This window comes from Triplophysa dalaica, chromosome 14, assembly GCF_015846415.1.
Source record: "Triplophysa dalaica isolate WHDGS20190420 chromosome 14, ASM1584641v1, whole genome shotgun sequence".
Lineage (NCBI taxonomy): Eukaryota > Metazoa > Chordata > Actinopteri > Cypriniformes > Nemacheilidae > Triplophysa > Triplophysa dalaica.
The window spans coordinates 21,226,177-21,252,024 of record NC_079555.1 but is presented as its reverse complement, the minus strand read 5'-3'; the positions used below and the strand labels follow the sequence as shown (position 1 = coordinate 21,252,024).

The window sequence follows — 25,848 nt, the reverse complement described above, 5'->3', positions numbered from 1 at the left end:
TGTTAGTGGTAAAACTCATTGCGCCCAACGGTGGAGAAGACTTGTGACCGTCATCATTTCTGTAAAGCTTATTCATTACAATGAAAGAAAGTTATGGCAGTGTCTTTCTCGTGAGTTCAGTGTTTTCTCGTATGTCCTAAGTGCGACAATACTTACAGCAGATAGAAGTAGAGTGCGCATTTGTAAGACAATGAGGTTACGCAGAAATTGCTACTCACAACGTAATATAACCTGATTGTTGATCTTTACATACCTGTCTGTCATATACAAGAACTCTGATAGCATAAATATGCCTGTATCTGTGTTTATGTCTGTAAGTAATATGCACGCACATAATTAATCATCAATGGCCAACATTTCATACAGCATATGTTGTTCTATCTGTGTTTTTCCATTTAATTCGTATTTATGAACAAGGCATCAAGGTGATTTTTATTGCAGTTAGTGTATGGTTTTGGTTGGATAGGGCTTTAAAGACGTAAATGCGCTTTTCGCCGTATTGTTTGTGTTGATGTCATCCAAAGCACATGTTTAATGCTCTACCTCAATTCTGCATTCGGGGAGGGGAAGCTCATTTGCATTTAAAGAGACACACACAATAACGGTGTGTTTTCTATTGCAGCCACAAATGGTCATGTTCAACATCTTGTAATGAAAGATATGTGGTGTATTTTGAGCTGAAACTTTACAGAGACATTCTGGGGATACCTCTGTCTATTTTTACATTGCAATAATAACCTGGTTTTGCGGCCCTCTAATGTATCGAGCCATCAGATCCGAACGAACACTACGGGTAAAAAAACGAGGTGCGTTTTGAACAGTATTGTTGCATCCCAAGTGAAAACTTCTGATTTCACTATTCATTTCACAGACATATTTTACAGTGTAATAGGAGTGCTGTATATTAGTTTCAGCTAACTGTAAAAATGGTTTATGTATGTAATGATGTAATATTATAATCACTTTCTACATATAAGACAATGAAATCAAATTTGAACCTATTCAAAAGATAAATCGGTACCAAATAGGGTCTTAGACCTTTGGACCTACTGTATGTAGAAACGTATCTAGAGAGACAAACCTGTCCAGCACAGTTCACAAAGTATTCACACTCTATAGAGCCCCGGTCAGTCTCCACGGCTGTCACATGACCCTTCATGACCACAACGTGATTCACACTCGTGTGCTCATAAATCTGAACTCCTGACATGAAAGACATGAATGAATTCAAAGAGAAATAGAAATAAATATATCAAATCAGGAAATAAAATACATAGTAACACATGCATTAAATTCACTAAATGTAAACAACATTTTCTAAAGGATTGTAATTGAACTGATCCATCCTGTATATAGCTTTAATCCTACCGTAACCCGCGGCTGCCACAGCAAGTGCGTGATTGACGTCCGGAGGCGAGACCACGCTGTCCCCTGGCAGATGCAATGCACCTACAAGATCGTGAATATTCACCAGTGGGTGGAGCACTGCCACATCTTTGGGTTTGATGATGTTACAGCTGACACCAAGTAGCCTAGAGACAAAAACTTTATGTTTGAGGTGTGAGGCTAGTTTTCTTATTTCTAGGGGTCAGATCTCGTCCTGAATGCATGAGGTCCAATTCTGCTCTTTCGGAGAAGTACATTTACATGTGTCGGTTACACATGCAGTCATATAGCAGATGCTTTGAAGCGCATTATAAAGTTGGACGGTCGACTGCAGTGGAGTGCACACATAGTGGCCCTGGACAACTGATAAATGACCAGAAGAGATCTCTGATACCATATGTCTCGTGTGAAGCTTTGAAAGATCCATCAAACTCTGTTCATGTATTTAACCACAGGCCTTCCAGGACATGTGTATGTCAAGAATCTCTCCTGACTGAACCTTAGACACATGACGTCCCATGATCCTGTGCTTCTGTAGAGTGACTTTATATTGGACGTGCCACAAAACTTTCTGTTACCTGATATGAAGCCATAGTGCCAGAGCTACGTCAAGTACTCTTGTATTTCCTTTTATCCACTGAAATGGTCAGCAGTATGGGTATGTTAGTGTGTATGGTCTGTTAATGCGATTTATTTGTGTAAGTGTGAACGCTACTACCTGAACCCTGGTGCGCACCAAACAGGTGGACCGAGACCGCTGAAAAGCTGGGTCTCTCGGTCCACTTTCAAATGAAATTTGGTGCAGTTCGATGGAAACGCAACATGGACCAAAGGCATCGTACCGAAAACAAACACAGGAAGTGATAACAAAATATGACACAAATATCAAGTGATTTGGTTATATAAAAGGACTGTTTATTAGATATGTGCTTGCGCATGTAACAGAGGAATTCCTGGTGCTGTTTTGACTTCTTAAAGCAATTCATGAGGTCTTATCAAGTTACTTAACGGCTTGCTAAAAATACCCTCATATGTATAGGCATACCCTGAGCATGTGTAACCCAGCACACAGCATTGTTTTGGATGTCCGGTAAATCATGTTGCGACTTTACACATAAACTGTTAGATTAGATATCTTTAGATTGGCTGTTAAAATAGCCGTCTGAAAGCTAAGCGTAACAGGACTCATTTTTTTTCTTCTTTTTTGTCCGGACCTAAATAACCAAAAGAACCGAACTAGCAATTTGAACTAAGAGTTGAGAAAACCTCCCGTTATATTTGATGTTTTTTTAAATTTCCGAAATTGTTGACTTGTTTTTTCTCCTTACAATTTGAGTGACTTGTGAACAGCTCTATTAAAGTTTTGAAAAGCACATAATATTTGTGTCATACATTCTACGTTTTGAAGGCAAAATATTGGTACAGAAACCAGAATGCAACAGAAATAAAAAACTGGCTAAAGCATACATATCTAACATTATGCACGCAACAAAATTGTAAGGTCTACCCGCCCTAGCTCTCATTTTGAGGATACGGCGGTCGGCTGATATGTTCTGGTTGTTACAGCATTATTTGATCATGACCTTTGTAAAGTGTGTCAGTGCATAAATGATAAGGGTAAATAAACAAAAGGTAAAATATTTTGTTTTTCACCAAAGCCATTTGTGTAAGAACTTAAATAACAACATACAACAAATAATGAGAGAAAAAGAGAGGGTCACTCACTTCAGCCTGGATGCCAGACGCTTCAAAGACAGGAGCCGGTCCTGGTTTTGAGCCAAACAAAGAGAACCGGTCCGAACAAAACCTGGAAAACAGACACACACACAGCAAAACTTCTTTGATTTCAGTGACGAAACATATTTGATCTTAAAGTTTTACAGCGTCTATTCTGTGACACTAGTGATCTCTTACCTGTTTTAATACCTGTCTCCTCCTCCAAGCGCTCATAGAGTGAATTCGAGTAATCGGCCATTTTACTCTCGATAGAGAGAGGTTTGGCGACGCTCACTATTCCTGCACAAAATCGAGTTGTGCCGGCTCCAAGTCTGCACCAGACAAAACAGTTAGCAGCACTTTCATTCAGTCACAGATCACATGGTAGTAAGTAACTGTGATTTACAACAACTCGCAACAACTTACAACAGTGATAAAAATCTAAAGCCGAATGACTGAAATCCTGATTCCAAGTACATTTAGTCGGACAGAATGAGACTGATTCCAGATTCTGCACGCATTCTAGCTAGCAGGTAGTCATGCGTGGTTCAAAATGTGTCAAATTTTTTTTGCCTTGTGATAAATTGACAGCCTTTATCTTAGGTAATAGTCTTTTTAGATGCAGCATGACACAACGCCAAAACATGCATGATGGACCTCTCATATAAAATCATACTAATATGAATTCACAAGTTTGCAATCACATGTGACCAGATATGAAAATAAAAGCCTATTTGCTGTGTTGTCCGAGGGAACAGTGGTCCAATTGAGCCCGAACCCGAGTTTAATTGAATTTATAAAATTTGAGTTTTTCTCTACACCAGGGGTTTTCAATCTGTGGGCCTAAAGAAGATTGAAGGAGGTCCCCCGAAAATCTCATAGAAACAAAAAGACAAAGCAAAAACTTTGAAAGTGTATTGAACATTATTACTGTTTCAATAAGAAATGTTATTTTGTATTTCTAAGTGTTTATCTCTTCTTTCCTGCTACATGCACACCTTCCAGAATAGTTTTTATCTTTATAGTGAGTTTTTTCAAAATACATTTCCTTTTATTTTCTCGCTGTTCTTTGTAAAGTAGTCTTTGAAAGATAAATCTGAATTGAAATTGTTCTTTTCAGATTTATACATACTCGTATTTTAAACGTGACAACTTTTTAGTGCTGTGTCAGCAACAGGAGTGCTTCAAAGGGAGGGGAGTGAGCCGTTGGTTGCAATTTGCTGATGCCGTTAAATATCATACACCGGACCTTTAAAAGTGATAATGAACTTGTTTTTCTTTGCAGGACTTGATCATTCAGTAATCGTAATCGAGAGAATATTTTCAATGAATTGAACAATTCGATTTTTTGTCTGTAGCCACGCTTAACACAGTTGTGATGTTGTGTCTGTCATGTGTATCACTAAACACTCACCTGCCCTGCTCGAGCAAAACTATCTCGGTCCATCCCAGTTTAGCAAGATGATAAGCCACCGAGGTCCCAACAATGCCCCCTCCACAGATGACCACGCGGGCATGAGCTGGCAGGGCTGTGGATGGCGACTCGGTGCTCACAAAGCGCACTGATCTCTGCAGACTAAGATGTCCGGGTCGAGCTCCAGAGTCACATAACCAGCGGGGCAAAAGAACGGGGGACAGAGCCCTGACAGTCCACGCTCCACTGCGCATGCTTCTGCCACCTGTGCAAAAACACAGCCATGCCACACAGCACAACAAATACATTCACACTTCTGTTAATGAAATGTTCCATTTTAAAGAAATATTTTGACCAAAGTTCACCCAAAAATGAAAATGTTGTCATCATTTTCCCCAGATTTTTCGTATGAAAGGTAACTGGAAGAATGTCAGTAAACAAACAGATCTCGTCCCCCATTAACGGCAACAGGAGGGAAAATAAATACTAAGGGAGTCTATGGGGGATGAGTTCTGTTTGGTTACCAACATTCTTTCAAATATCTTCCTGTTATGCAGGTTTGTAACAACCTGAGGGGAAGTAAATGAGGACAGTTTTTTTATTTTTTGCTGAACTATATCTAAAATCCCACTGCACCGGAAAACAACAACATATCAAAGCAATTGTCACTTATTTGAAAGAGAGATAAAACACATTAAAGTACTTCAAGTCAATTGTGAACTGTGTGATTCATATTTATGTTATAACCATGACCTGTTATGATGCCATATGATGTAACGTTAACGTTATAATCCAGCATGAATCATAATATGTTCTGCATAGCCAACTGATATGTCACTTGTCATTAGCGTGAGGCCTTTTACCACATCATTTATCACATTTATTGCATTTACTTGACTGATTTTTAGTCATGTCAGCGACATGTGTCCTTTTATAAGTTTGTTAAACAAGCTGATGACGAATTTGATTCTTCTGAATGTCAAACTAAACATTAGCAAGTCAAACTGACAACAACATACATGCTAAAACACGATTACATTTAATAAAAGAGGAACATGCAGCTAAACATTAAAGAAGTGACCAGCGTAGAAACCCATACCTGCAGAAACGTGCTATAATCGCTCAGAATTATTGATCTAATGATATGATTCTTGTGTCAACTTGAGCATAGACTAGAGCTGTAGCTACCAGTGGAGTCTGCTGCGCATGCGCGAAATCGCTTTCAAAACGAGCATTTGCTGACTACTCGGTGATTGACAGCTATTTCTTTACACCTTGTTAGATATCATATATGTCATTCGGAAAAAAATAACTTCCATCGTTTCAATGTTAATTTTTGATTTAATCTTAAATTCCCAAGTTAACCTTCAGATATTAATAGACACAACAGCAATGTCTTCCTTGGTAATGTTCATGGCGTATTATGTTCCAAAGCGAACTGCCGTTTGTCCTCCAAGACGCCCGTGGCGCTGTCTCACGCCTGCTCACCCCGAGACTGCGCACTGCTGAACTGATCGTTCTTCTGCGAATTCATGATACGTATCCGACATTAAACGCGAATTTAACTTCACTTCTGGCTGTTCGTGTGTTATAATTGAACGCCATGTCCTACAACTACGTGGTGACGGCGCAAAAGCCCACGGCTGTGAACGCGTGTATCACGGGTGAGTGCGCGCGTGTTTATCTCCCGCGCTCGAGCGCGTCAGGCCTCATTGCTGCAGTAAACACAAACTTCGGTTCAATACAGCTGCTGTTAAATTATGTTTTGTTTTTGCAACATCATGTATGTAATGTAGTCAGGGACGACGTTGTTGTAAAGTCAGAAAATACACAAAATTGCACGAAGACAGACACTTCTAAGTAAGCTCTCATGAATTGACACGGACATCTTAAATAGTTTAGCGTATGTGACTGTGGAGCTCAGACGAACGGGTGACAAAACTCCGTAACGTTATACGCTTACGTGTTCAAAGATGTATTTAATATTGCATTCATTACTTCTTAATATTATGACATGAGTCAGTTGCACAGTAACACGTTTACTAGTGTCTTAATACAGTAACCGTAGCATAAACATGACAGGTGAAGTAACACTGTGAATATAAATGTTAACCAATCTACCATGATTACCACTTCAATGTTTACAATGAATAAACCGTGTTTATTTTACACATTGAGCTCAGTCACGTGTGTGATGCTTCATCCGCAGGTCACTTCACATCAGCTGAGGATCTGAACCTGTTGATAGCGAAGAACACACGTCTGGAGATCTATGTGGTCACCGCTGAGGGTCTGCGGCCTGTCAAGGAGGTCGGCATGTACGGCAAGATCGCAGTCATGGAGCTCTTCAGACCAAAGGTGTGTGTGTGTGTGTGTGTGTGTGAGAGACACATTTACCTGTAGGACTGATGCTGGGTAAACCAGCTGATGGGACAAGACCAATGAGTTCAAATCCAGTCATTTACATTATTCAGCCACTCAAGTTTTCATCACAACCTTTACTTGCAAACCCCAGTAGAATTGAAATGCATTCACAAATCAAATATATGTCCCACATTTAAACATTAGATTGAGTTTCCACAGAGACCACACCTTGAAGTGAGGGGTTCAAAATGGAGACGGTGGGTCTGAGTACATTGCAACTGTCTGACATTTTTTTGACAGTTTTATTTCATTTTCATGTCCCTTCTCTTTCTTGCCGGTTATGACATTTGCTCCATGAATCACCTGTGTTAACATATTTTTTAGTTTAACAGATTATTAGTCATAATAAGAGACAATGTTGGCAGAATGCTTTCAATCATTGATCAATGCTCAGGCTTGCTGTAAATTTTATCATTTTTCAAAGTAGGCCCAAAAGTGATCTCACCTTATGTATATCTTTCACATGATCCTGAAATGTTAATTTCGTCATCAATAATTGTGCCCACATTTGTGGAAGTTAACACTTGATTATACAAAGTCGTGCCATCTGTTCTTTTATTTTAACTCCACAGCATATTTCTTATGTAATACCAGTGTACTCAAAGTGAGACTATTTATGCTGTTTGCCCATTCCACAGACTACCAGACCTTTCACCCCAATCTGCACCTGTAGTGTCTCCTGTCTAATGCTGTGATTCTGTTGTTTTTCTGAAGGGCGAGAGTAAAGATCTTTTGTTCATTTTGACTGCCAAATACAACGCCTGCATCCTGGAGTACAAGCAGAATGGAGATAGTATCGATATCATCACCCGCGCTCATGGCAATGTTCAGGTACTGCTGGAGACATGTTTTTTAAATTTGTAAAAAGGAAAAAAAAACGTCAACTAAAGAGCATTTTTGACAGGACCGGATTGGGCGTCCATCAGAGACCGGGATCATTGGTATAGTGGATCCAGAATGTCGGATGATCGGCTTGCGGCTCTATGACGGCCTATTTAAGGTCATCCCACTGGATCGTGACAACCGTGAGCTGAAAGCATTCAACATCCGGCTGGAGGAGCTACAGGTCATAGATGTACAGTTCCTGTACGGCTGTCAGGCGCCCACAGTCTGCTTTATATACCAGGTAGAAACCTTAACACTGTGCAGGTCAACACGGCTATGTTTTCTGTATTCATGTGCTCTTTCTTTCCTTATTTTGTGTAGGATCCTCAGGGCAGGCATGTGAAGACGTACGAGGTCTCTCTCAGGGAGAAAGAATTTAACAAAGGGCCCTGGAAACAGGAAAATGTGGAAGCGGAAGCATCAATGGTCATTCCAGGTGAGGTAACTGCACCAACCTGGCCAAACGTTTTACTTGTCACAATATATGTGGTGGTGCTGGAGGGTTTGTAGGCTCCGTTCTGCATCTAAACACATTTTCTCTGTTTAAGATGAGGGAAATATACATGCATTATAGATGCGACAAAAAGTCAAAATGCTGGGTCACGATACGCACATACTTTGTGCAGTTATTAGCTTGTTCTGAACAGTATTGAAAACGGGTCGCACCACAACAAAATATGCACTCACACAAATGCTCCCAAATATATTTTTAGGTCACACAGGTTAAATTTACGGAGCATACTCGACTAAAATGGTCGCCCCATCATGACAACTACGTTAGCATATTGTGTTCCACGAGATCTTATCACACCCCTAAAAACGACCCAATTAATTCATGTGTGTAAAATAAAAAATGGATATAAATGAAACATAAACGTTAAATGTTACAATATGACATGTTGAAAATAATCAATTGAATAAATAGCGCCCAGGACTTGTAAACTGAAACTGTGGTTTTATGTGTACATACATGCAGTCCCTGAGCCGTTTGGTGGTGCTATAATTATTGGACAGGAGTCAATCACTTATCATAATGGAGACAAATACTTAGCCATCGCTCCACCTACTATTAAGGTAAGAGTTAAATGACACACTTTGCCTTTTCAACTGTCATTTCTCCAATTTGTAATGTATGCTTTATGTTTACATTATAGCAAAGCACCATTGTTTGTCATAACCGTGTGGATCCCAATGGCTCGCGGTACCTGCTGGGAGATATGGAGGGCAGACTCTTCATGCTGCTGTTGGAGAAAGAAGAGTTGATGGATGGAGCTGTAGTGCTTAAAGACCTGCGAGTCGAGCTTTTAGGAGAGGTGTGTGTGCGAACAGCTGTGGGAGTGATTATGAATGCCAAATTATATATATAAAATGACCTCACAAATATTGAGAGAAGACAGGGTTCTGTTATTCTAGGTGTTGTTAAATTCTTAAAAATGCTGGGTCATTTTAAATCCATGATTGGGTCAAAAAGAAACTCAACCTCATCCTGCCTTTGGTGGAGCAAACAACCCAGCATAGGTTCATTTATTACCCAACAGTTGGGTGTGACCCTTTTGAGCCAGCCGAGCATGGTAAAGAACCCATTTTAAGACTCTGTTTTTTTACATTTTTTGCTTTATTTGTTTATAATGAGTGCAAAAATATATATATTTTAGAAAAAACACTTTCAGACCAAAATAGGTTTTTTTTTGTAAGTTATCTGACAACAATTTCTTTTGTGTTTTTTTTTGGCTGACTAATATACCAAACCTTTTTACCTTTAACAACGTCATAAACAACAATAATTACATCAGCAGGTAAAACTAATAACAATAGGCAAAAGTTTTAAGATGTGAAGGTGTTGCAACGTCAAGTGCTGGTCATGTGAAATAGAAGGGCTATGAAATTAATATATTTTGTAATAATAATGGATATATAATATCCATTAATATATAATGGATGTACGCCATTTCTGGGTCCAACCGCTATCAGGTGCCATAAAAATATAACAAAAAATGATGTAAAACTGCCGAAAACACTGGATCCCATTCTTTATCGCCGTAACGAAATCACAAATGTCCACACATGAGATTCACTGAGAGTAACAAATTAATAATTGTCATAATTATTAATAATTGTTATTATTATAAATAGATTAAAGCCAGAGAAGGTCTCTGCTGCATTTAAATGTTAACATCATTAATTGATCATTAACACCGCATAGTCCGCATTTAAATCACATCATTCATTAGCGGTGTCAAATTTGAAGACATAATTGTAAAAGACGAATGTTTCTTCATTCCGGTTTTGTTATGAACAGAATTAGGACTGATAACGAGGACATAAATAGAAATGATTGTATTAGCGCTTAATGTCTTAGTTTCCAGATTTTGACATTTGATGATGGCACAGTATATAAGGAAAATATTTTAAGATAAATCTTAAATAAAAATTAAATCTAAATATTTTTAAGTTGGATTTCCAAGAAGATGAATGAAACAATTATGACTCAATACAAGTGCAAATAACTCTGCAGATTTAATATAGGTGATATTGTGGATCTTTAAGCTAAATTTAAATGTGTGTGAGGCATTAATACTTATAATCGTTTTTATCACACTATCACACAATACACTCACATTTTACTACACCACCCCTCTTGATTTTCAATATTCTCTGTAAACTTAAGAAAATGTGCTACTTATCATAATTATTTTTTAACTTAAATTAAAAATAGTACTTAAATTTAAATAGACCTAAAAATGAAAGGAAAAAGAGTACCATTAAGATACTGGTTTATCAAAATAATTGTACATTATACAGGCATAGGTTATAGGTATCGGTAAAGGCGAGTACCAGATCAAATATCGGTACTCGTACTCGGTCTCTAAAAATTTTTAGCGGTGCATCCCTACTATATATCAGTTGCTTTGTGAAGGGTGAAATGACCAGTTTATCTGTCTGTGTGTGTGTTTTGTAGACCTCTATCGCTGAGTGTCTGACATACTTGGATAATGGTGTGGTGTTTGTGGGTTCGAGGCTTGGAGATTCTCAGTTAGTTAAGGTAGGTCATCTTGAGATTTGAGTTGTTTTTCTGTGAGGCAGCTTTGAAAGCATGTTGCTGTATAAAGAATCTTACACTGAATTTCCTCAGCTGAGTGTGGACAGTAACGACCAAGGTTCCTATGTGGCTGTCATGGAGACCTTCACTAACCTGGGACCCATAGTGGACATGTGCGTGGTGGACCTTGAAAGACAAGGACAAGGCCAGGTGAGGATCTGCAGCCTAACAATCCATCGCTCTCATGGACTGAGCTGAAAAATCTACAAACTAGTGTTAAATGGGTTTTAAAGGACTAAGCTTATGAACACCAAACACATTACACATACAATCAAAATGTTTACTTCTGATCTTTTCTTGAAGGTTTACAGTTCAAATGTAATTAGGATAACTTGTTTGGTTAACAGATCTATTAAATAGAATTGAATTACATTTGAACTGATTCAGTAGAAAAAGACTTGAACTGAGCTTTTATTATACTTTTCCTCTAAATAATATCCCCAGCGGTTGAAAATGCTACCTGTCTCTGTAAAATACATTTAACTGCAGATGACAGCAGATATGTTTTTTTATCATTTAAAATGAGTCTACAGAAAAGCTTTGTGCTTGATTGGTGCTAAATCGAGTCCGTTACTGTGAGTACACCAAATCAAATGACAGCTCTGGATTAAACTGAACCAACACAAAATGTGCATGTCAAGTAGATGTGTGAATCACAGGGTACCTCACGGTACGATTCAATACGTGATACATGGCTCACAATAACAAAAGAAATCAATATATTTCTTGACAATCCTTTAACGATACATCACGATATCTGTGACTCTGTGAAAACAAAATGCCTATTAAAAAGGTTAAGTGCAACATTCTTTGTGAACTGACACATTTTACTCCATAAAGAAATTGTGTAAGGTACATTAAAGCAATAAGCATCAGGAAGTAGTGGGTTACGGTACATTTTATAACAGCTAAGGGCGTTGTGGCTCGGCGCGAAGCAAGTTTTTTATCTTTCTGGGTCTTTGCAGATCTTATTGCTATTATAAAACGGTAAGTCCATATGCTTAGCAAGGTGTCATAAAATAAATTAAATTAAATTAAATTTAGGCTATGTGGTGCGGTCAGCGGTTATATATCAGCTATTTTATATAACTATTTATAAGTCCGCTCAGACAATCAGAATCAAGGACCAGAACTGACGGTTTTATAATTCTTCATATAACAGCCTCTTATTTAACACTTGGGAACATCTCAGTGCTTAACATCTTAAATAAAAAAGCCTGAATGCAGCAACATTCATTAAACCTAATAGGGCTGCTCGATTATGACAGAAATTATAAACACGATTATTTTGGCCAATATTGATATCCTGATTATTTAACACGATTACTCACTTACTTTTAAAACAACATAGAAAATTTTTGAGCATCTATTATTTTACGAGCACTATCTTCCATCCAAAACTCTTTCTCTGATTAGTTAAATAAAAATGACTGTTATCGGTCTTAGACGGTGGGTGGCTAAACCAGAAATGTAGTTCAGTTACACAGCCTGCACTAGACTTATGAATGGAGGTGCATCTGCTCCATAAAACACTAGCTGAGCCAAATTAAAGTCATGGTCAGCATCAGGCTGACTGAGGATGCATAAGTACAAGAAAATGTTTCGTAATAAAAGTTTCATATCTTTGTTTAATTTAAGTGAGTTTGTTTTATTGTTGTGTTTTCGTTTAAATATGAATTAACCACCAACTAAGCATTTGTTTTTAAGTAAGAGGAAATCACTACAAGATTGAGTCGTTTATAACTTGCGTTTGAAAAAGCAACACTTGTCAAATATCATCATTATAAATATACTGCATTATAATGAAAATGCCTGAAATGGTTTGAATAACAGCGATAGAATATGCCATTGGCATTTCCTGGAACGTTCTGTTTACATGGTACTTCTTCTGTGGCTCATATTTGGCCCTCTGGCTTTCGCATGTGGCGGCAATTAACAGTAATTCATTGAGATACCGAGCACTAATCGTACAATATATGGTCCCAGCCCTTCTGCTATCCAAAACACATTCAAACTTGCCTAGATTTTGTTATTAGCGTGTGTTCCTTGGAAATCCCATCTCTCGGAACACTACAGCTAATGTAGGCATGCTTTCTCACAGATATTGCTTTCTGTGTTTTGCTCTAGTTGGTGACCTGCTCCGGAGCGTTTAAGGAAGGCTCGCTGAGGATTATTCGCAACGGCATAGGAATCCATGAGCACGCCAGCATCGACCTGCCTGGAATCAAAGGTCTCTTTATCCACCTTTGATCATGACGATGACTTGTTTAAAGCATCACTTCACCACGTAATGAAAATGTGCTGTTCATTTACTCACCCTCGGGTCTGATGACATTGTTTGTTAAAGCAGACATAATACACACAGTTTCTCATATTAATCTGGAGGACCTATAGAGTAGTATTGTGTTCTTCATATCTCTGAAGAAGAGTATTTTGTTTGAACACATGTATAAAAGACAGCTTCCATCTGAAAACACAGGAGCTCCTGGAGGCGTGTGGTGGTCATAGCTTCCACCACCAGCTTTTGATTGACTATACGTTCATGTCGTTTACATTATATGTTCTTATGCACCAATTGCCAACAAATCACAGATATTTCACTGCAGTTCCGCCCCCTTTAAATAAAAGGGCGTAGATTCCTGAGGTGGCATGTCTTGAAGAATGCCAAACTACTTGCAGACAAATAAAATAAATCAAATCCCTGTGGCTCCTGACGGTGTATAAAAGAATCGACCTGAAACTGTCGAAAAATATCATTACACAAAATTTCTGATGTAACATGGACATGTTTTGTGAGATATTTGTGTTTGTGCGTCAGTTTATTGAAGCTGATGTTGTGTGTGTGTGTGTGTGTTTGTCTTTCTCAGGACTGTGGCCTCTTCGCTCAGAGTCAGGCAGAGACACTGATGACATGCTCGTCCTGTCTTTTGTGGGTCAGACCAGGTGAGGAAGGGTGTTCCATGAGCGCTTATTTCATTCAGTTGGTAGTTTTGTATAGGTGATAGGTTTTCTTAAGCTTCACTGATATGTCCTACACAACCTTCGTTTTTACATTTTACTTCCTAATAATTCCAGTCAAATAAAAATATGTTTTTATTGATCGATCATTGTTTTCTGTATGCGTCTGCAACAATGCCGTACGCTTTCCCGTCCTCTGTATACTCTACAGCTAATGTGTGTGTGTATCCAGAGTGCTGATGTTGAGTGGAGAGGAGGTGGAGGAGACTGAACTTCCAGGGTTTGTGGATAATCAGCAGACGTTCTTCTGTGGGAATGTAGCACACCAGCAGCTCATACAGGTGCAGCTGCACACATCTGTCCTGTACGTTAGGAAGGTATGGTTGGGATAGCTGTGTTCACACATCCTTGTGTGCAGATCACGTCGGTGTCTGTGCGGCTGGTCACTCAGGACACGAAGGCTCTGGTGAGCGAGTGGAAAGAGCCTCAGGGCAGGAACATCAGCGTGGCGTCCTGTAACAGCACACAGGTGGTGCTGGCCGTGGGCCGGGTCCTCTATTATCTTCAGATACTAACAGGAGAACTCAAACAGATCAGGTACTAACACACACAAACACATCAGCCCATCTCTGTCATCCAAACAAATCTTTAACACTTATACTTAAAGTACCAGTTTTATCTCATATTAATCTTGAGTACCTAAAGAGTAGTATTGCATAATTTTTATCTTCGAGAAGAGAATTTAGTATGGATGACATTCCTAAAAGATACATACAGCTGTACCATTTTTTCCGAAAACAGACGACATCCTGGGGGTGTGCGGAGGGAGGACCTAAATCACGAGCACACAATACATCATCGCATTATCCCTGCATAACTGTTTTGATTACTATAAGTTCATTTTGGTTACATTTGACAACAAAACGCAGACACATGACTTCGTTTCATTTACCGCGTGCAGTTCATGTCCGACACAGCGACTGCTACATCTATCAGTTTCAAACCATCTCTAAATCCAGCGTTTATATAACATTCGTCACATTGACTTCTCTCACTATCGCTAGAGTAACAAACTGCAGTCCCACAGCGTAGCCAATCTTGGCGTTAAGCCGGTCTTCCGATCGCTCGTCGGTTGATGTGTGAGCGGGCTAAATCCTCCCTTTAAGCTCAAAGTATGAGATTTATATGATGTGAATTTTGCATGACAACATCTTAGTCTTTTGTCAGCTGGTGTAGTGCTTTGAAAGGTTTGGATGGAGAGAGACGTTAGTTGCAATTCACACCCTCACCACTAGATGACGCAAAACTTGGTTCACTGGACCTTTAAATTAAAAGTGAATGGTCTGATGGTTGAGTGGATCTCTGTCTTTAAGTCATGGAGAGTTTGTAATAAGTTCTGTGTGGTGCAGCTCTACAGAGATGGAGCATGAGGTGGCGTGTTTGGACATCACTCCTCTGGGTGACAGCGGAGGAGAGTCCCACATTTGTGCTGTGGGCCTTTGGACGGACATCTCGGCACGTCTGCTCAAGTTACCCTGCTTCAGCCCGCTGCATAAAGAGATGTTGGGTGGAGGTAAATGTGTTCTTGTGTTCCATTGCTTTAAGCATTAAAGAGAAAAGTCTGCATTTTTATTCTTTTATATTTAGTTTCGGTTCTGTTAGCTTGGCTTTATATGTTTGTATGTTCATGTCATGTATTTTTAATGGTTCCATATGAAGCTTTGTTTCTGAGCGAAATATAGTGTCTGTATAGTGTATATTTGTTCTTTACTGTGTGGGTCTCTGACTGGTGATTGTGTGTTTTGTAGAGATCATACCTCGCTCTATCCTCATGACCACATTTGAGGGCAGTCATTACCTGCTGTGCGCTCTGGGAGACGGGGCACTCTTTTACTTTGGATTGGACATTCAGACAGGTTACTGAAACGCACACATATAGACATCCGACAAGCATCACATTTAACTTCTTTTGACCCCATGACAAAAGATGTGTCAAACGTTGACATAAAAAAGACCTAAACTAACTTTCTCAGTAAACCCAGACATTGTTTGTTTTGTTTTGTTAAGCTGGTTCTTGTCTGTGGGTGTTGACGTAATAGTTTCCTTTTAAAATGATTGAGGTCCTTAAATAGTGTTGTTTTATCGGTCATGATCTGAGATGTCATGCGTGTTCTGTCTAGGTGTTCTAAGTGAACGGAAGAAAGTGACTCTCGGCACACAGCCAACGGTTCTGCGCACGTTTCGCTCTCTCTCCACATCCAATGTGTTTGCCTGTTCAGACAGACCCACCGTCATCTACTCCAGTAACCACAAGTTGGTCTTTTCTAATGTCAATCTAAAGGAGGTGAACTACATGTGCCCGCTCAACTCTGAGGGCTACCCTGACAGGTATCAGAAATGCATTTTCATACTATGAGTGGGCTCTAAAGATGCACTGGCCAGATAAGAGCTTTGGTGTCACTGTTTTTCTTGCAGTTTGGCTCTGGCCAATAACAGCACTCTGACCATCGGCACCATTGATGAGATCCAGAAACTCCACATCCGAACTGTTCCTCTCTACGAGTCACCCAAGTCAGTGTGTGTGTGTGTGTGTGTGTGTGTGTGTGTGTGTGTGTTAGATATCTGCTGCTGAGCCAAAGTGAAACGGATCTGCTGGAGGTTCTGAGATGTATCTGTTGGTTGTGATGTTTTGCAGGCGGATCTGTTATCAGGAGGTGTCTCAATGTTTTGGAGTTTTGTCCAGCAGAGTAGAAATGCAGGACGCCAGTGGAACCACAGCAGCCATGCGGCCCAGCGCTAGTACACAGGTGTGTGTTTACAACAAAACAACATTTCACACTTATAGGAGCAGCTTTAGAGATCAGGCATGTGTCCGTTAGGTAAAATAATGAATTCCTGAAATACTTGAAACAAAAATTGCGTGTATGTGTTTAAACATAAATTGTGATCTTCATTTGAAGAGCAGTATGTGTTTGTGTGTTTAGTATTTGAAGAGCCCTGTTTGTGTGTTCAGGCATTGTCCAGCAGCATGAGCTCCAGTAAACTGTTTCCAAGCAGCACTGCTCCTCATGAAACGTCTTTTGGAGAGGAAGTGGAGGTTCACAGTTTACTGGTGGTTGATCAGCACACATTTGAGGGTATTTGTTGGCTTTATAATGCACGCACACACACAGAGTCACATGCATTATTTTGCTTATGATACGTCTCTCTCTGTATTGTTAATGGTGAAGTGTTTTCTTTTCCTGCAGTGCTGCATGGGCATCAGTTCCTACAGAATGAATACGCTCTGAGCATGGTCTCCTGTAAGCTGGGGAGAGATCCTGCTGTTTATTTCATAGTTGGCACAGCAATGGTGTATCCAGAGGAGGCGGAGCCTAAACAGGGCCGCATCATCGTCTTTCACTATACAGACGGTAAGAGTGCTAGAGCAGAAGTTGAAATAATGTCAGGTGAAGTGCGATAACATTTTCCTTTAAACACAAGAACTGATGTTTTCGAACATGTCGTTAAAGATGAGGCAACACGCAGTTTCTGCCAATCTCATATTAATCTTGAGTGCCTATACAGTATTATAGCATACTTCATACCTTTGAAGCTTATTTAGTTTGATCAGATTTATAAATTTAATGGAAAAAGACAAGCACCTGGAGGAGTGCGGGGGGGCGGAACTACACCACGAGCACACAACAAATCATTGCATTTATTCACTATAAGTTTGTGTTGTTTACGTACACGCCGATTGCAAACAAAACAGACATATGGCTTAGTTTTACTTACTGTGTGCGGTTCATGTCCAACATCTTTTATCTCTGGGACCGCTCCATCTATTTCAAATCATCTCCAAATCCAGCGTTATATCCACTGTTTATATAACACTCATCACTGAAATCCAGTGAGCAAACACACACAGCTAAACTTCCATCAGCCGATTGAAGCGACATTGATGAGCGTGCTATATCTCACGCTGGCTGGATGACACCTGGGCGTGCTTTAAGGGGAGAATTGTCCAATGAGAGACTACGAACCCTTATTAGGAAATGTGAATCAATGTTTGAAAAAAACTTTTCTGAATGAACCCTGGCGAAGTGAGTCAAGCACAGAAGTACAACGTCAAGATAGTTAGTACTACTCCTTAAAACATATTTGTGATGTCATTGCGTAATATTTGAGTTGCAGCTTTAAGCTCTTTCTCAGCCAAACGCAGAACTTTATGAGTTATCGGTTCTCTCCCAAACATGGCCAGCAATCTGTGTTTTCATTGTTGTACAGCAGGTGGCGCTGCTACACATTTTCTGAAAGACCACAGTATCTCTGAATCTAGAAACTGTAAATATTTGATCATTTTTTTATTCTTTGCTCTGAATCTGACATGTGCGAAGTTTAAATAAAATGATGCCATGTTGACGAAATCTACCCACATTTAACAGGTGGTAAAATAGAACCAATGAAGATAGAAGAACGTTTTGTTTGTTTGTTTTGTTTAAAAGCAGAGACCCTGTTCTTTGATTTGATATATTGTTTGTCCATATATGAATTAATAAAAATGTACTGGAAGCAAATTTGAGCGGAAAAGATCAAATATATTTAATATATAAAGCTGGCACTTGCTGGCATCTTCTTTTTTTAGGCTTTATGGAAAAGGGTTCAGATGCAGTTTATAACTGCGACACCTTAAAGAGAAGTGATTTTTTTTTGCTTTCACACAGCCTGTCTGGCTAACAGTTTGCCCATTTTTAGATAAACTGTGTTCATGTTTTTATATCTCAACAGTTAGGGAAAGGGAGTACTGGCCACATCGCTATGTGCTTCTGAAGAAAGCTAGTTCGATAGTTAGCTGCTAAGTAAACAAAACAGTTTTTGTGCGCCCCTGCGTGTGTTCACTGTGAACGGCAGATGCTTTATCTGAACAACTCCATACAACAATAACCACTATGAATATATAATATAATACAACTGCGGTAGGGATGTGCTCTGTGTTAATTTAAAAGGCGTTTTATTATTAGATTTACATTTAGCAGACGCTTTTATCCAAAGCGACTTACAAAGAGTTTAGGGAGCAACAAGCGATATGTCATACAGGAGCCATAATACATTAGTTGAACCCAGTAACTTTGTATTGAGATCTAAAGCTAGACCACTACCTGTTGAGAGAAAGGGTTCTTTTTTTTGTCAGGTATTCACAGAAGAGATGGGTTTTAAGTAGTTGGAACGGTTTGATAGCCTTTGCAGGAAGACCAGCAAGGAGAGCATTGCAGTAGTCCAACCTTGAATTAGATCGAATTTAGATGTTTACATTAAGTGTGTTTATTACAATCCTAAATAAAAGTTAATTCAGGTGGTTTTGTTGTGTATTTCCAGGTAAACTGCAAACAGTTGCGGAGAAGGAGGTGAAAGGAGCCGTTTACTCAATGGTGGAGTTTAATGGCAAACTGCTGGCCAGCATCAACAGCACGGTCAGTTTACTGGTGCTGTGATGTAACGCTTCAGCTGTTCCTAAAGTCCATGTCCTATACTGACTCTCTGTTTGTGTGTGTGCACAGGTGCGTCTGTACGAGTGGACAGCAGAGAAGGAACTGCGCACTGAGTGTAATCACTATAATAACATCATGGCCCTGTATCTGAAGACTAAAGGAGATTTCATACTGGTGGGCGACCTGATGCGCTCCGTGCTGCTGCTGGCCTATAAACCCATGGAGGGAAGCTTTGAGGAGGTCAGTATTCCTGCAGTCAATGTTATTAATGGCTATGAGTTCTTCATTTCTAAGTTCGCGCTATCTTCATTTCATCAGATTGCACGTGACTTTAATCCAAATTGGATGAGTGCTGTTGAAATCTTGGATGATGACAACTTCCTTGGAGCAGAGAATGCATTCAACTTGTTTGTCTGCCAAAAAGACAGGTAACGTCGATTTCTTATGTGTTGTTGCTACATAAATGCTATCTTGTTTTTAATCACGCATGAGTTTACATTTAAAGGGGTCATATGGCATGAATAGATGTTTTTCTGTGTCTTTGGTGTGTTATAAGTTGCTCATGCATGTATTAGAAACGTACAATTGAAGAAATGAAGGTGTGTGAACAAAAGATGCATTCAATCTAAAAGCGAATGCTCATCCAGACCTGCCTGAAACACCTCGTGTTACCACACCCCCACAAATCTACATCAGTTGGTGGTATGATTTGACTAAAACTCCCAAATGTATACACAAGTCAGTTTACCGGTATGTAACTTGTGTACTTCAGACTGGAGCGGGTGGTCTGACAGTAAGCCCTGCCGCTCGTGACATCTTGTGACATCATATAGTAGTCGCGTGCACTCAGTTCCGTGTACTTAACTTGTCAAAGTGCACCATCTGAAAGAACGTCAGCTTTCATGGGCGGAGTTTGGAGGACAGACGTGAACTGAAATGTTTGTCAGACAGAATTGCTTGCCTTGCATGGACGTTTTTTTTTTTCTTTAAATCATTTTGCAATGTAGCCTATAATAATCCAACAGTTTTCGTTTATTCATATTTTAGTTTATAATGTTAAATGACATGTTTTAATGAAGTGTTTTATTGTAGGCTCACAGAGTACAGTACATTTTTTCAGCAGTCAGTTATACCCCCAATATAGTCTATTCAAGAAGGGAAAGGGCTACATTTTTTATTTGAATTTAGCCTACTTGTTTTGATCAATTTTATTATAAGTTATATTGTATTATATTGAAAAGCAAGACAAAATATAAAAAGCACATTTTCATCTTTTAGTTTGTGCCATAGTCGTAAAATTTCCCATATAAATAGAAGAAATGCAAAAAGCCATATTCGGTATTTAGCCTTCGGCCAACTGTTTTATTTTTATTCAGCCTCAGCCAGGAATTTTCATTTCAGTGCATCCCTAGTAGGAGTACAGAATAACTTGCACTACATTCTTTCAGCAGTCAGTTATAGGCCTAATATAGGCTATTCAAGAAGGGAGAAGAAATACAAAAGCAAGAGTTTATTTTTTAATCGGCTTCGGCCAAGAATTAAAATTTTGGTGAATCCCTAGTTTAGCGCAATCCAGTCATTTATTTAGATCAGTGGTTGAGTTACATTCAGGCTCCTTTAAGACGGGTTTATATGTTTAGCAACGTTAGCTGTGTAGTTCTATAAAAAACCTTTATCAACACAGCAGCTGCAAGACCTGCCAAACCCGCCACAAAGCATTCAGCTCTCCTCAGTATTGAATGGTGTTTTTAAAGAACACGTAACAATCTGACTTGTGAAAATCTGAAGTGTGATCTGTTGATAGTGTTAACATTAGACAATTAGTTTACACACCTATGTAACCGTTTGGTTCATTGCTTTTATAACTTCAAAGCTCTTCATTATTTACGCATACAGTGAGGGAAGTAAGCATTGGATCCCCTGCTGATTTTATAAGTTTGCCTGCTTAAAAATTATAGACCCTTCATTGCTTTGTATGGTGGGTTTATTTGAACGGATAGAGACATAATGTATTAAAAAATCAGGGGGAAAATGTTATATAAAGGTTATAAATTGATTTGCATTTCAGTCAGTGAAAAAAGTATTTGATCCCCGAGAAAAAAATTACTTTGTACTTGGTGGTGAACCCCTTGTTGGCAAGCACAGAGGTAAGACATTTCTGATAGTTGCTCACCAGGTTTGCACATGTGTCTGGATACATTTCGTCCTCTCCTCTGTTAATCTTTAAGGTTTCTTGGCTGTTACTCAGCAGATTGGGAGTTTTATCCTCCTTCACAGATGTTCTATAGAACTAGAGACTGGCTAGGGCATTTAATATGCTTCTCCTTAAGCCACTCTTTGGTTGTCTTGGCGATATGTTTTGGGTCTTTGTCATGTGAAAGGCACATCCACAAGTCATCTTCAGTAATCTAGTTAAGGGGAGAAGGTTCTCATTCAAGACTTTGCGGTACACTGGCCCGTCCCTCAGCCCCTCAATGCGGTGAAGTCATCCTGTGCCCACAGCAGAGATAAAAAGCCCTGAAGCAGAATGTTTCAACACTGTTCTTCCCTGTAGGGATGGTGTTCTTGGGGTCATAGTCAGCTTTTCTCTCCCTCCAAAAACGGAGAGTCAATTTTCTTTCTGTTTGACCACAGCACTTTCTCCAAAGCTTTTTCTGAATGATTTTAATGTTCATTGTCAAACTTCAGATAAGCCAGACCGGCCTTCTTGGGCAGGAGGACCTTGCGGGTGCTTCAGGATTTCAATCTATTGTATCATAGCGTGTTACCAATGGTTTGCTTGCTTACTGTGGTTCCAACTGTCTTGAAGTCATGAACAAGCTTCTTCCATGTAGTTCTGGGCTGATCTTTAACCTTTCTTTACTCTTTACTCCATTGGGAAATCTTACAGAGCGCTCCAGAACAAGGCCATTTGATAATTATTGTGTATTTCTTCTATTTCCAAATAATTACACCAACAGTTGTCTCCTTCTCACCAAGCTTCTGTCTGTAGCCTTTTCAAGGTTTGTTCAGATCTACAATCTTGTCCCTGACATCCTTTAAAACCTATTTGGTCTGGACCATGGTGGTGGAGAGGTTGAATGGGAGATACAGATTCTGTTGGCAGTCATCTTTTATACACATAACAAGCTGATTTAGGAGTACTGTCTTACAGTGACAGGACTGATCTGTGGTCCATATAGGCACATAACCATTCTGTGGAGCCAGAATTCTTCCTAGTTGGTAAGGGATCAAATACTTATTTCACTGACTGAAATGCTAATCAATTTATAACCTTTATATAAAAAATCCCCTGATTTTATTATATTCTGTCTCTATCAGTTAAAATTAACCTAATATAAAAATGATAGGCCCTTAATTTCTTTGTAAGCAGGTAAACTTACAAAATCAGCAGGGGATCAAATACTTATTTCACTGACTGTAGTAATGTTTTTTCAGTTCTGCTTTGAAACTCATGCGACCAATTTGAAATAATTAGATGCTTAATCAGACGCTTTAAAACAACATCAAAGTATTTTTACGTCTGCTTATGAACTTTCAAGGTAACTTGGTAATGCCATAAGATAGATGCTTAGCATCTTCCCTGGGTAATTCTGCTCTTTGTGAAAAAGGTGGATCCTTGAGACAGAAAATGTTCTATAGTGTTTTATACCATTTTCACTTGTAAAATGCCTCCGAACAGCTCTTCTCTATAGGACTCTAGCAGGAAAATACCCGTTGTTGGCTCTATGTTTTAGCTTTGGCTTGAAGTTTTGGTCAGTACGATAGTGGGACAAGAACTAAGAAATAAGGACGCTGTGAAATTGCTACTGGATGTCAAGCTTCACTTTCTCAGAATAATGAATGTTTAATTATTCAGGTGTAATCAAGACATGTCATGAAATAGAGATGAATGCTCACATAAGCAGATTGATTCTGTCATTTCTAAAGGTGATTTACTGAATATAAGATGAGGGACTAATCTGATTCTATTGTGATTGTCTGTCCACCAGTGCGGCAACTACAGATGAGGAGAGACAGCACCTGCAGGAGGTCGGCTTGTTTCATCTGGGAGAGTTTGTCAATGTGTTTTCACATGGATCTCTGGTTCTACAGAACCTGGGCGAGAGCTCTACTCCTACCCAGGGTTCTGTGCTCTTCGGCACTGTTAACGGAATGATTGGTAAACCTTTTCATTTATTCAAATAGTGTTTCGCTCATAGTTTTTAAAGTTGCAAAGCAGCAACATGTTCATTTGTTCTAAATAACCATGTAACAACACTCTTGTCATGAAGTTTACTTGGGGTCTGGCTCGCGTTTAATTGGCTTTGTGTTTTTGTCATGAGAAATTGGACCAATTAAATCTTGAAATCAAGATTTGACGCAGGTCATTATTTTACATGGCCATATTCCGTCCATATTAAGATAAGGTTATATTTGTCTTTACATTATGGTAAACGATTCAATGTAGAAAACCATAAATCTAAAAAAAAAAATAACTTGAGCTGGGCCCAAATAATTACTTCATGATAACTTACTTACCCACCCTCCTCTGGTATGAGCCACTGAATGTGCTTGTGTGGTTTCAGGTTTGGTGACGTCACTTTCAGAGAGCTGGTACAGTTTACTGCTAGACCTCCAGAACAGACTCAACAAGGTCATCAAGAGTGTTGGCAAGATTGAGCACAGCTTATATCCTTTTACTGAAGCTTAAGTCCGTTTACAAGAAGTTGTGCCATGTTTGCAATGCCTCTGGGCAGTTATTTACGTCATAGCTAAACAACAGTACTATCTCCTTGAATGGTTGAGATACCATTTTTGAGAAAAATCACAATTTAACGGCATATTTCAAATTAACGATTGAACCTGATATGGACTGAACCATAGCTTTGCTAAGCTTAAAATGCACTAAACTGCTCACTTTTTTCAAGGTTGCTTCAGCTACTGTGAATGCGCACAGGGTGGCAAGCGGCTCACGTAATCTCAACCCCATAGATATCGTTAGTCTTCAGCAAAAAAAGTCAGAAAGATTCAATCCTCCATCGATAGATGGCAGTAGCGCATCTTGTTAATATATACAGTATTATCTTTGCTAAAGAGTCTGACCGGACAAATATTACAGACTTAAATTGACAAAAGTGTGGATTTAATTTTTTTCCCATGTTGGAGTCCTTGACTTCAGTGATACTTGGAGGTCATTCCATACAGAGCGCAAGACTGAGCAAGCCACAGGGTTCATAGATGGAGATCTTATTGAGAGCTTCCTGGATTTGGGTCGTGCCAAGATGCAAGAGGTGGTCAGCACACTGCAGGTAACATCATTACGTCCGTTTTATTTCGCTTTCTAAAATGACGGCACATCAATGGAATCTTCATATTGAAACCATTGGAGCATTTCATGTTCGCCCCAGTGCCAAAATCCCACATGTTGTTTTGGTTTCATAAATTCAATTTGAAATATGTGTGAATTTTTGTTGTTGTTCCAGATTGATGACGGTAGTGGAATGAAGCGGGAAGCTACGGTGGACGAGGTCATTAAGATTGTAGAGGAGCTCACGCGGATCCACTAACCTGCCAGAGCGTCACAGATCTGTACATAACTATAAATAAATCAGAGAATGTGATGGGTGTGCGTTCGCTTCTCCATGAATTCTCCCGTCACAGCTCACACACCAAGCACATTTGTGTTGTTTGTTGTATGAGCATCAAGATATTGAGTCGAGGGAATATCCTCATTGTCAGCACTGTTGTGATTTTCAGTAGTTTTAGTGAAGCGTTTGTCATTATGTTTCTCTGTTCGTTTATTTTAATAAAGTTTGCTTCAATACATTTGGCTTGATGTGTTTTATAAAATGTGTATGGGATTTGTCATTAAATGCTCCCGGACAGGGAAACCCATCCATTCCATCCATTTTCTACCGCGTATCCGGGGCCGGGTCACGGGGGCAGCAGTCTAAGCAGGGATGCCCAGACTTCCCTCTCCCTAGACACTTCCTCCAGCTCTTCCGGGGGGACACCAAGGCGTTCCCAGGCCAGCCGGGAGACATAGTCCCTCCAGCGTGTCCTAGGTCTTCCCTGGGGTCTCCTCCCGGTGGGACATGCCCGGAACACCTTCCCGGGAAGGCGTCCAGGGGGCATCCGGAAAAGATGCCCGAGCCACCTCAGCTGGCCCCTCTCGATGTGGAGGAGTAGCGGATCTACTCTGAGCTCCTCCCGAGTGACCGAGCTTCTCACCCTATCTCTAAGGGATCGCCCAGCCACCCTGCGGAGAAAGCTCATTTTGGCCGCCTGTATCCGGGATCTTGTCCTTTCGGTCATGACCCACAGCTTATGACCATAGGTGAGAGTGGGAACGTAGATTGACCGGTTAATCGAGAGCTTCGCCTTGTGGCTCAGCTCCTTCTTCACCACGACAGACCGGTACAGCGACCGCATTACTGCAGAAGCTGCACCGATCCGTCTGTCAATCTCCCGGTCCATCCTTCCCTCACACGTGAACAAGACCCCCAGATACT

General features: G+C 39.7%; 2 protein-coding genes across 2 annotated transcripts in view; one reads left to right on the top strand and one right to left on the bottom strand.

The window, feature by feature from the left end:
* Window positions 1–5,839, bottom strand: part of pdpr (pyruvate dehydrogenase phosphatase regulatory subunit) — a 39,965-nt gene extending 34,126 nt beyond the window's left edge. Inside the window, exons 1-6 of the mRNA XM_056765609.1 lie at window positions 5,616–5,839; window positions 4,517–4,781; window positions 3,301–3,434; window positions 3,112–3,193; window positions 1,369–1,532; window positions 1,082–1,203 (exon numbers count right to left, since the gene is read on the bottom strand). Coding sequence (XP_056621587.1) covers window positions 1,082–1,203; window positions 1,369–1,532; window positions 3,112–3,193; window positions 3,301–3,434; window positions 4,517–4,770 — 756 coding nt within the window. The 5' untranslated portion in view covers window positions 4,771–4,781; window positions 5,616–5,839. The remainder of the gene's footprint in view (window positions 1–1,081; window positions 1,204–1,368; window positions 1,533–3,111; window positions 3,194–3,300; window positions 3,435–4,516; window positions 4,782–5,615) is intronic.
* Window positions 5,840–6,001: 162 nt separating this feature from the next.
* ddb1 (damage-specific DNA binding protein 1) lies at window positions 6,002–25,162 on the top strand. Its single transcript, XM_056765608.1, has 27 exons — window positions 6,002–6,180; window positions 6,726–6,874; window positions 7,655–7,771; window positions 7,845–8,066; window positions 8,147–8,261; window positions 8,802–8,899; window positions 8,980–9,138; window positions 10,785–10,868; window positions 10,959–11,075; window positions 13,053–13,155; window positions 13,793–13,868; window positions 14,116–14,224; window positions 14,302–14,480; window positions 15,293–15,456; window positions 15,692–15,799; window positions 16,064–16,271; window positions 16,359–16,454; window positions 16,579–16,690; window positions 16,897–17,020; window positions 17,132–17,296; window positions 19,242–19,336; window positions 19,424–19,594; window positions 19,673–19,782; window positions 23,347–23,516; window positions 23,923–24,025; window positions 24,522–24,645; window positions 24,820–25,162. The coding sequence occupies exons 1-27, from the start codon at window positions 6,120–6,122 to the stop codon at window positions 24,901–24,903; spliced, it is 3,423 nt and encodes a 1,140-aa protein (XP_056621586.1). The 5' UTR covers window positions 6,002–6,119; the 3' UTR covers window positions 24,904–25,162.
* The last annotated feature ends 686 nt before the right edge of the window (window positions 25,163–25,848 follow it).

Coding starts and splice junctions, on each gene's coding strand:
- ddb1 (XM_056765608.1), top strand. CDS start 6,120: ATGTCCTACAACTACGTGGTGACGGCGCAAAAGCCCACGGCTGTGAAC. Junction 11,076..13,052: donor AAAGACAAGGACAAGGCCAG/GTGAGGATCTGC, acceptor GTTTTGCTCTAG/TTGGTGACCTGCTCCGGAGC. Junction 23,517..23,922: donor CACTGTTAACGGAATGATTG/GTAAACCTTTTC, acceptor GTGTGGTTTCAG/GTTTGGTGACGTCACTTTCA.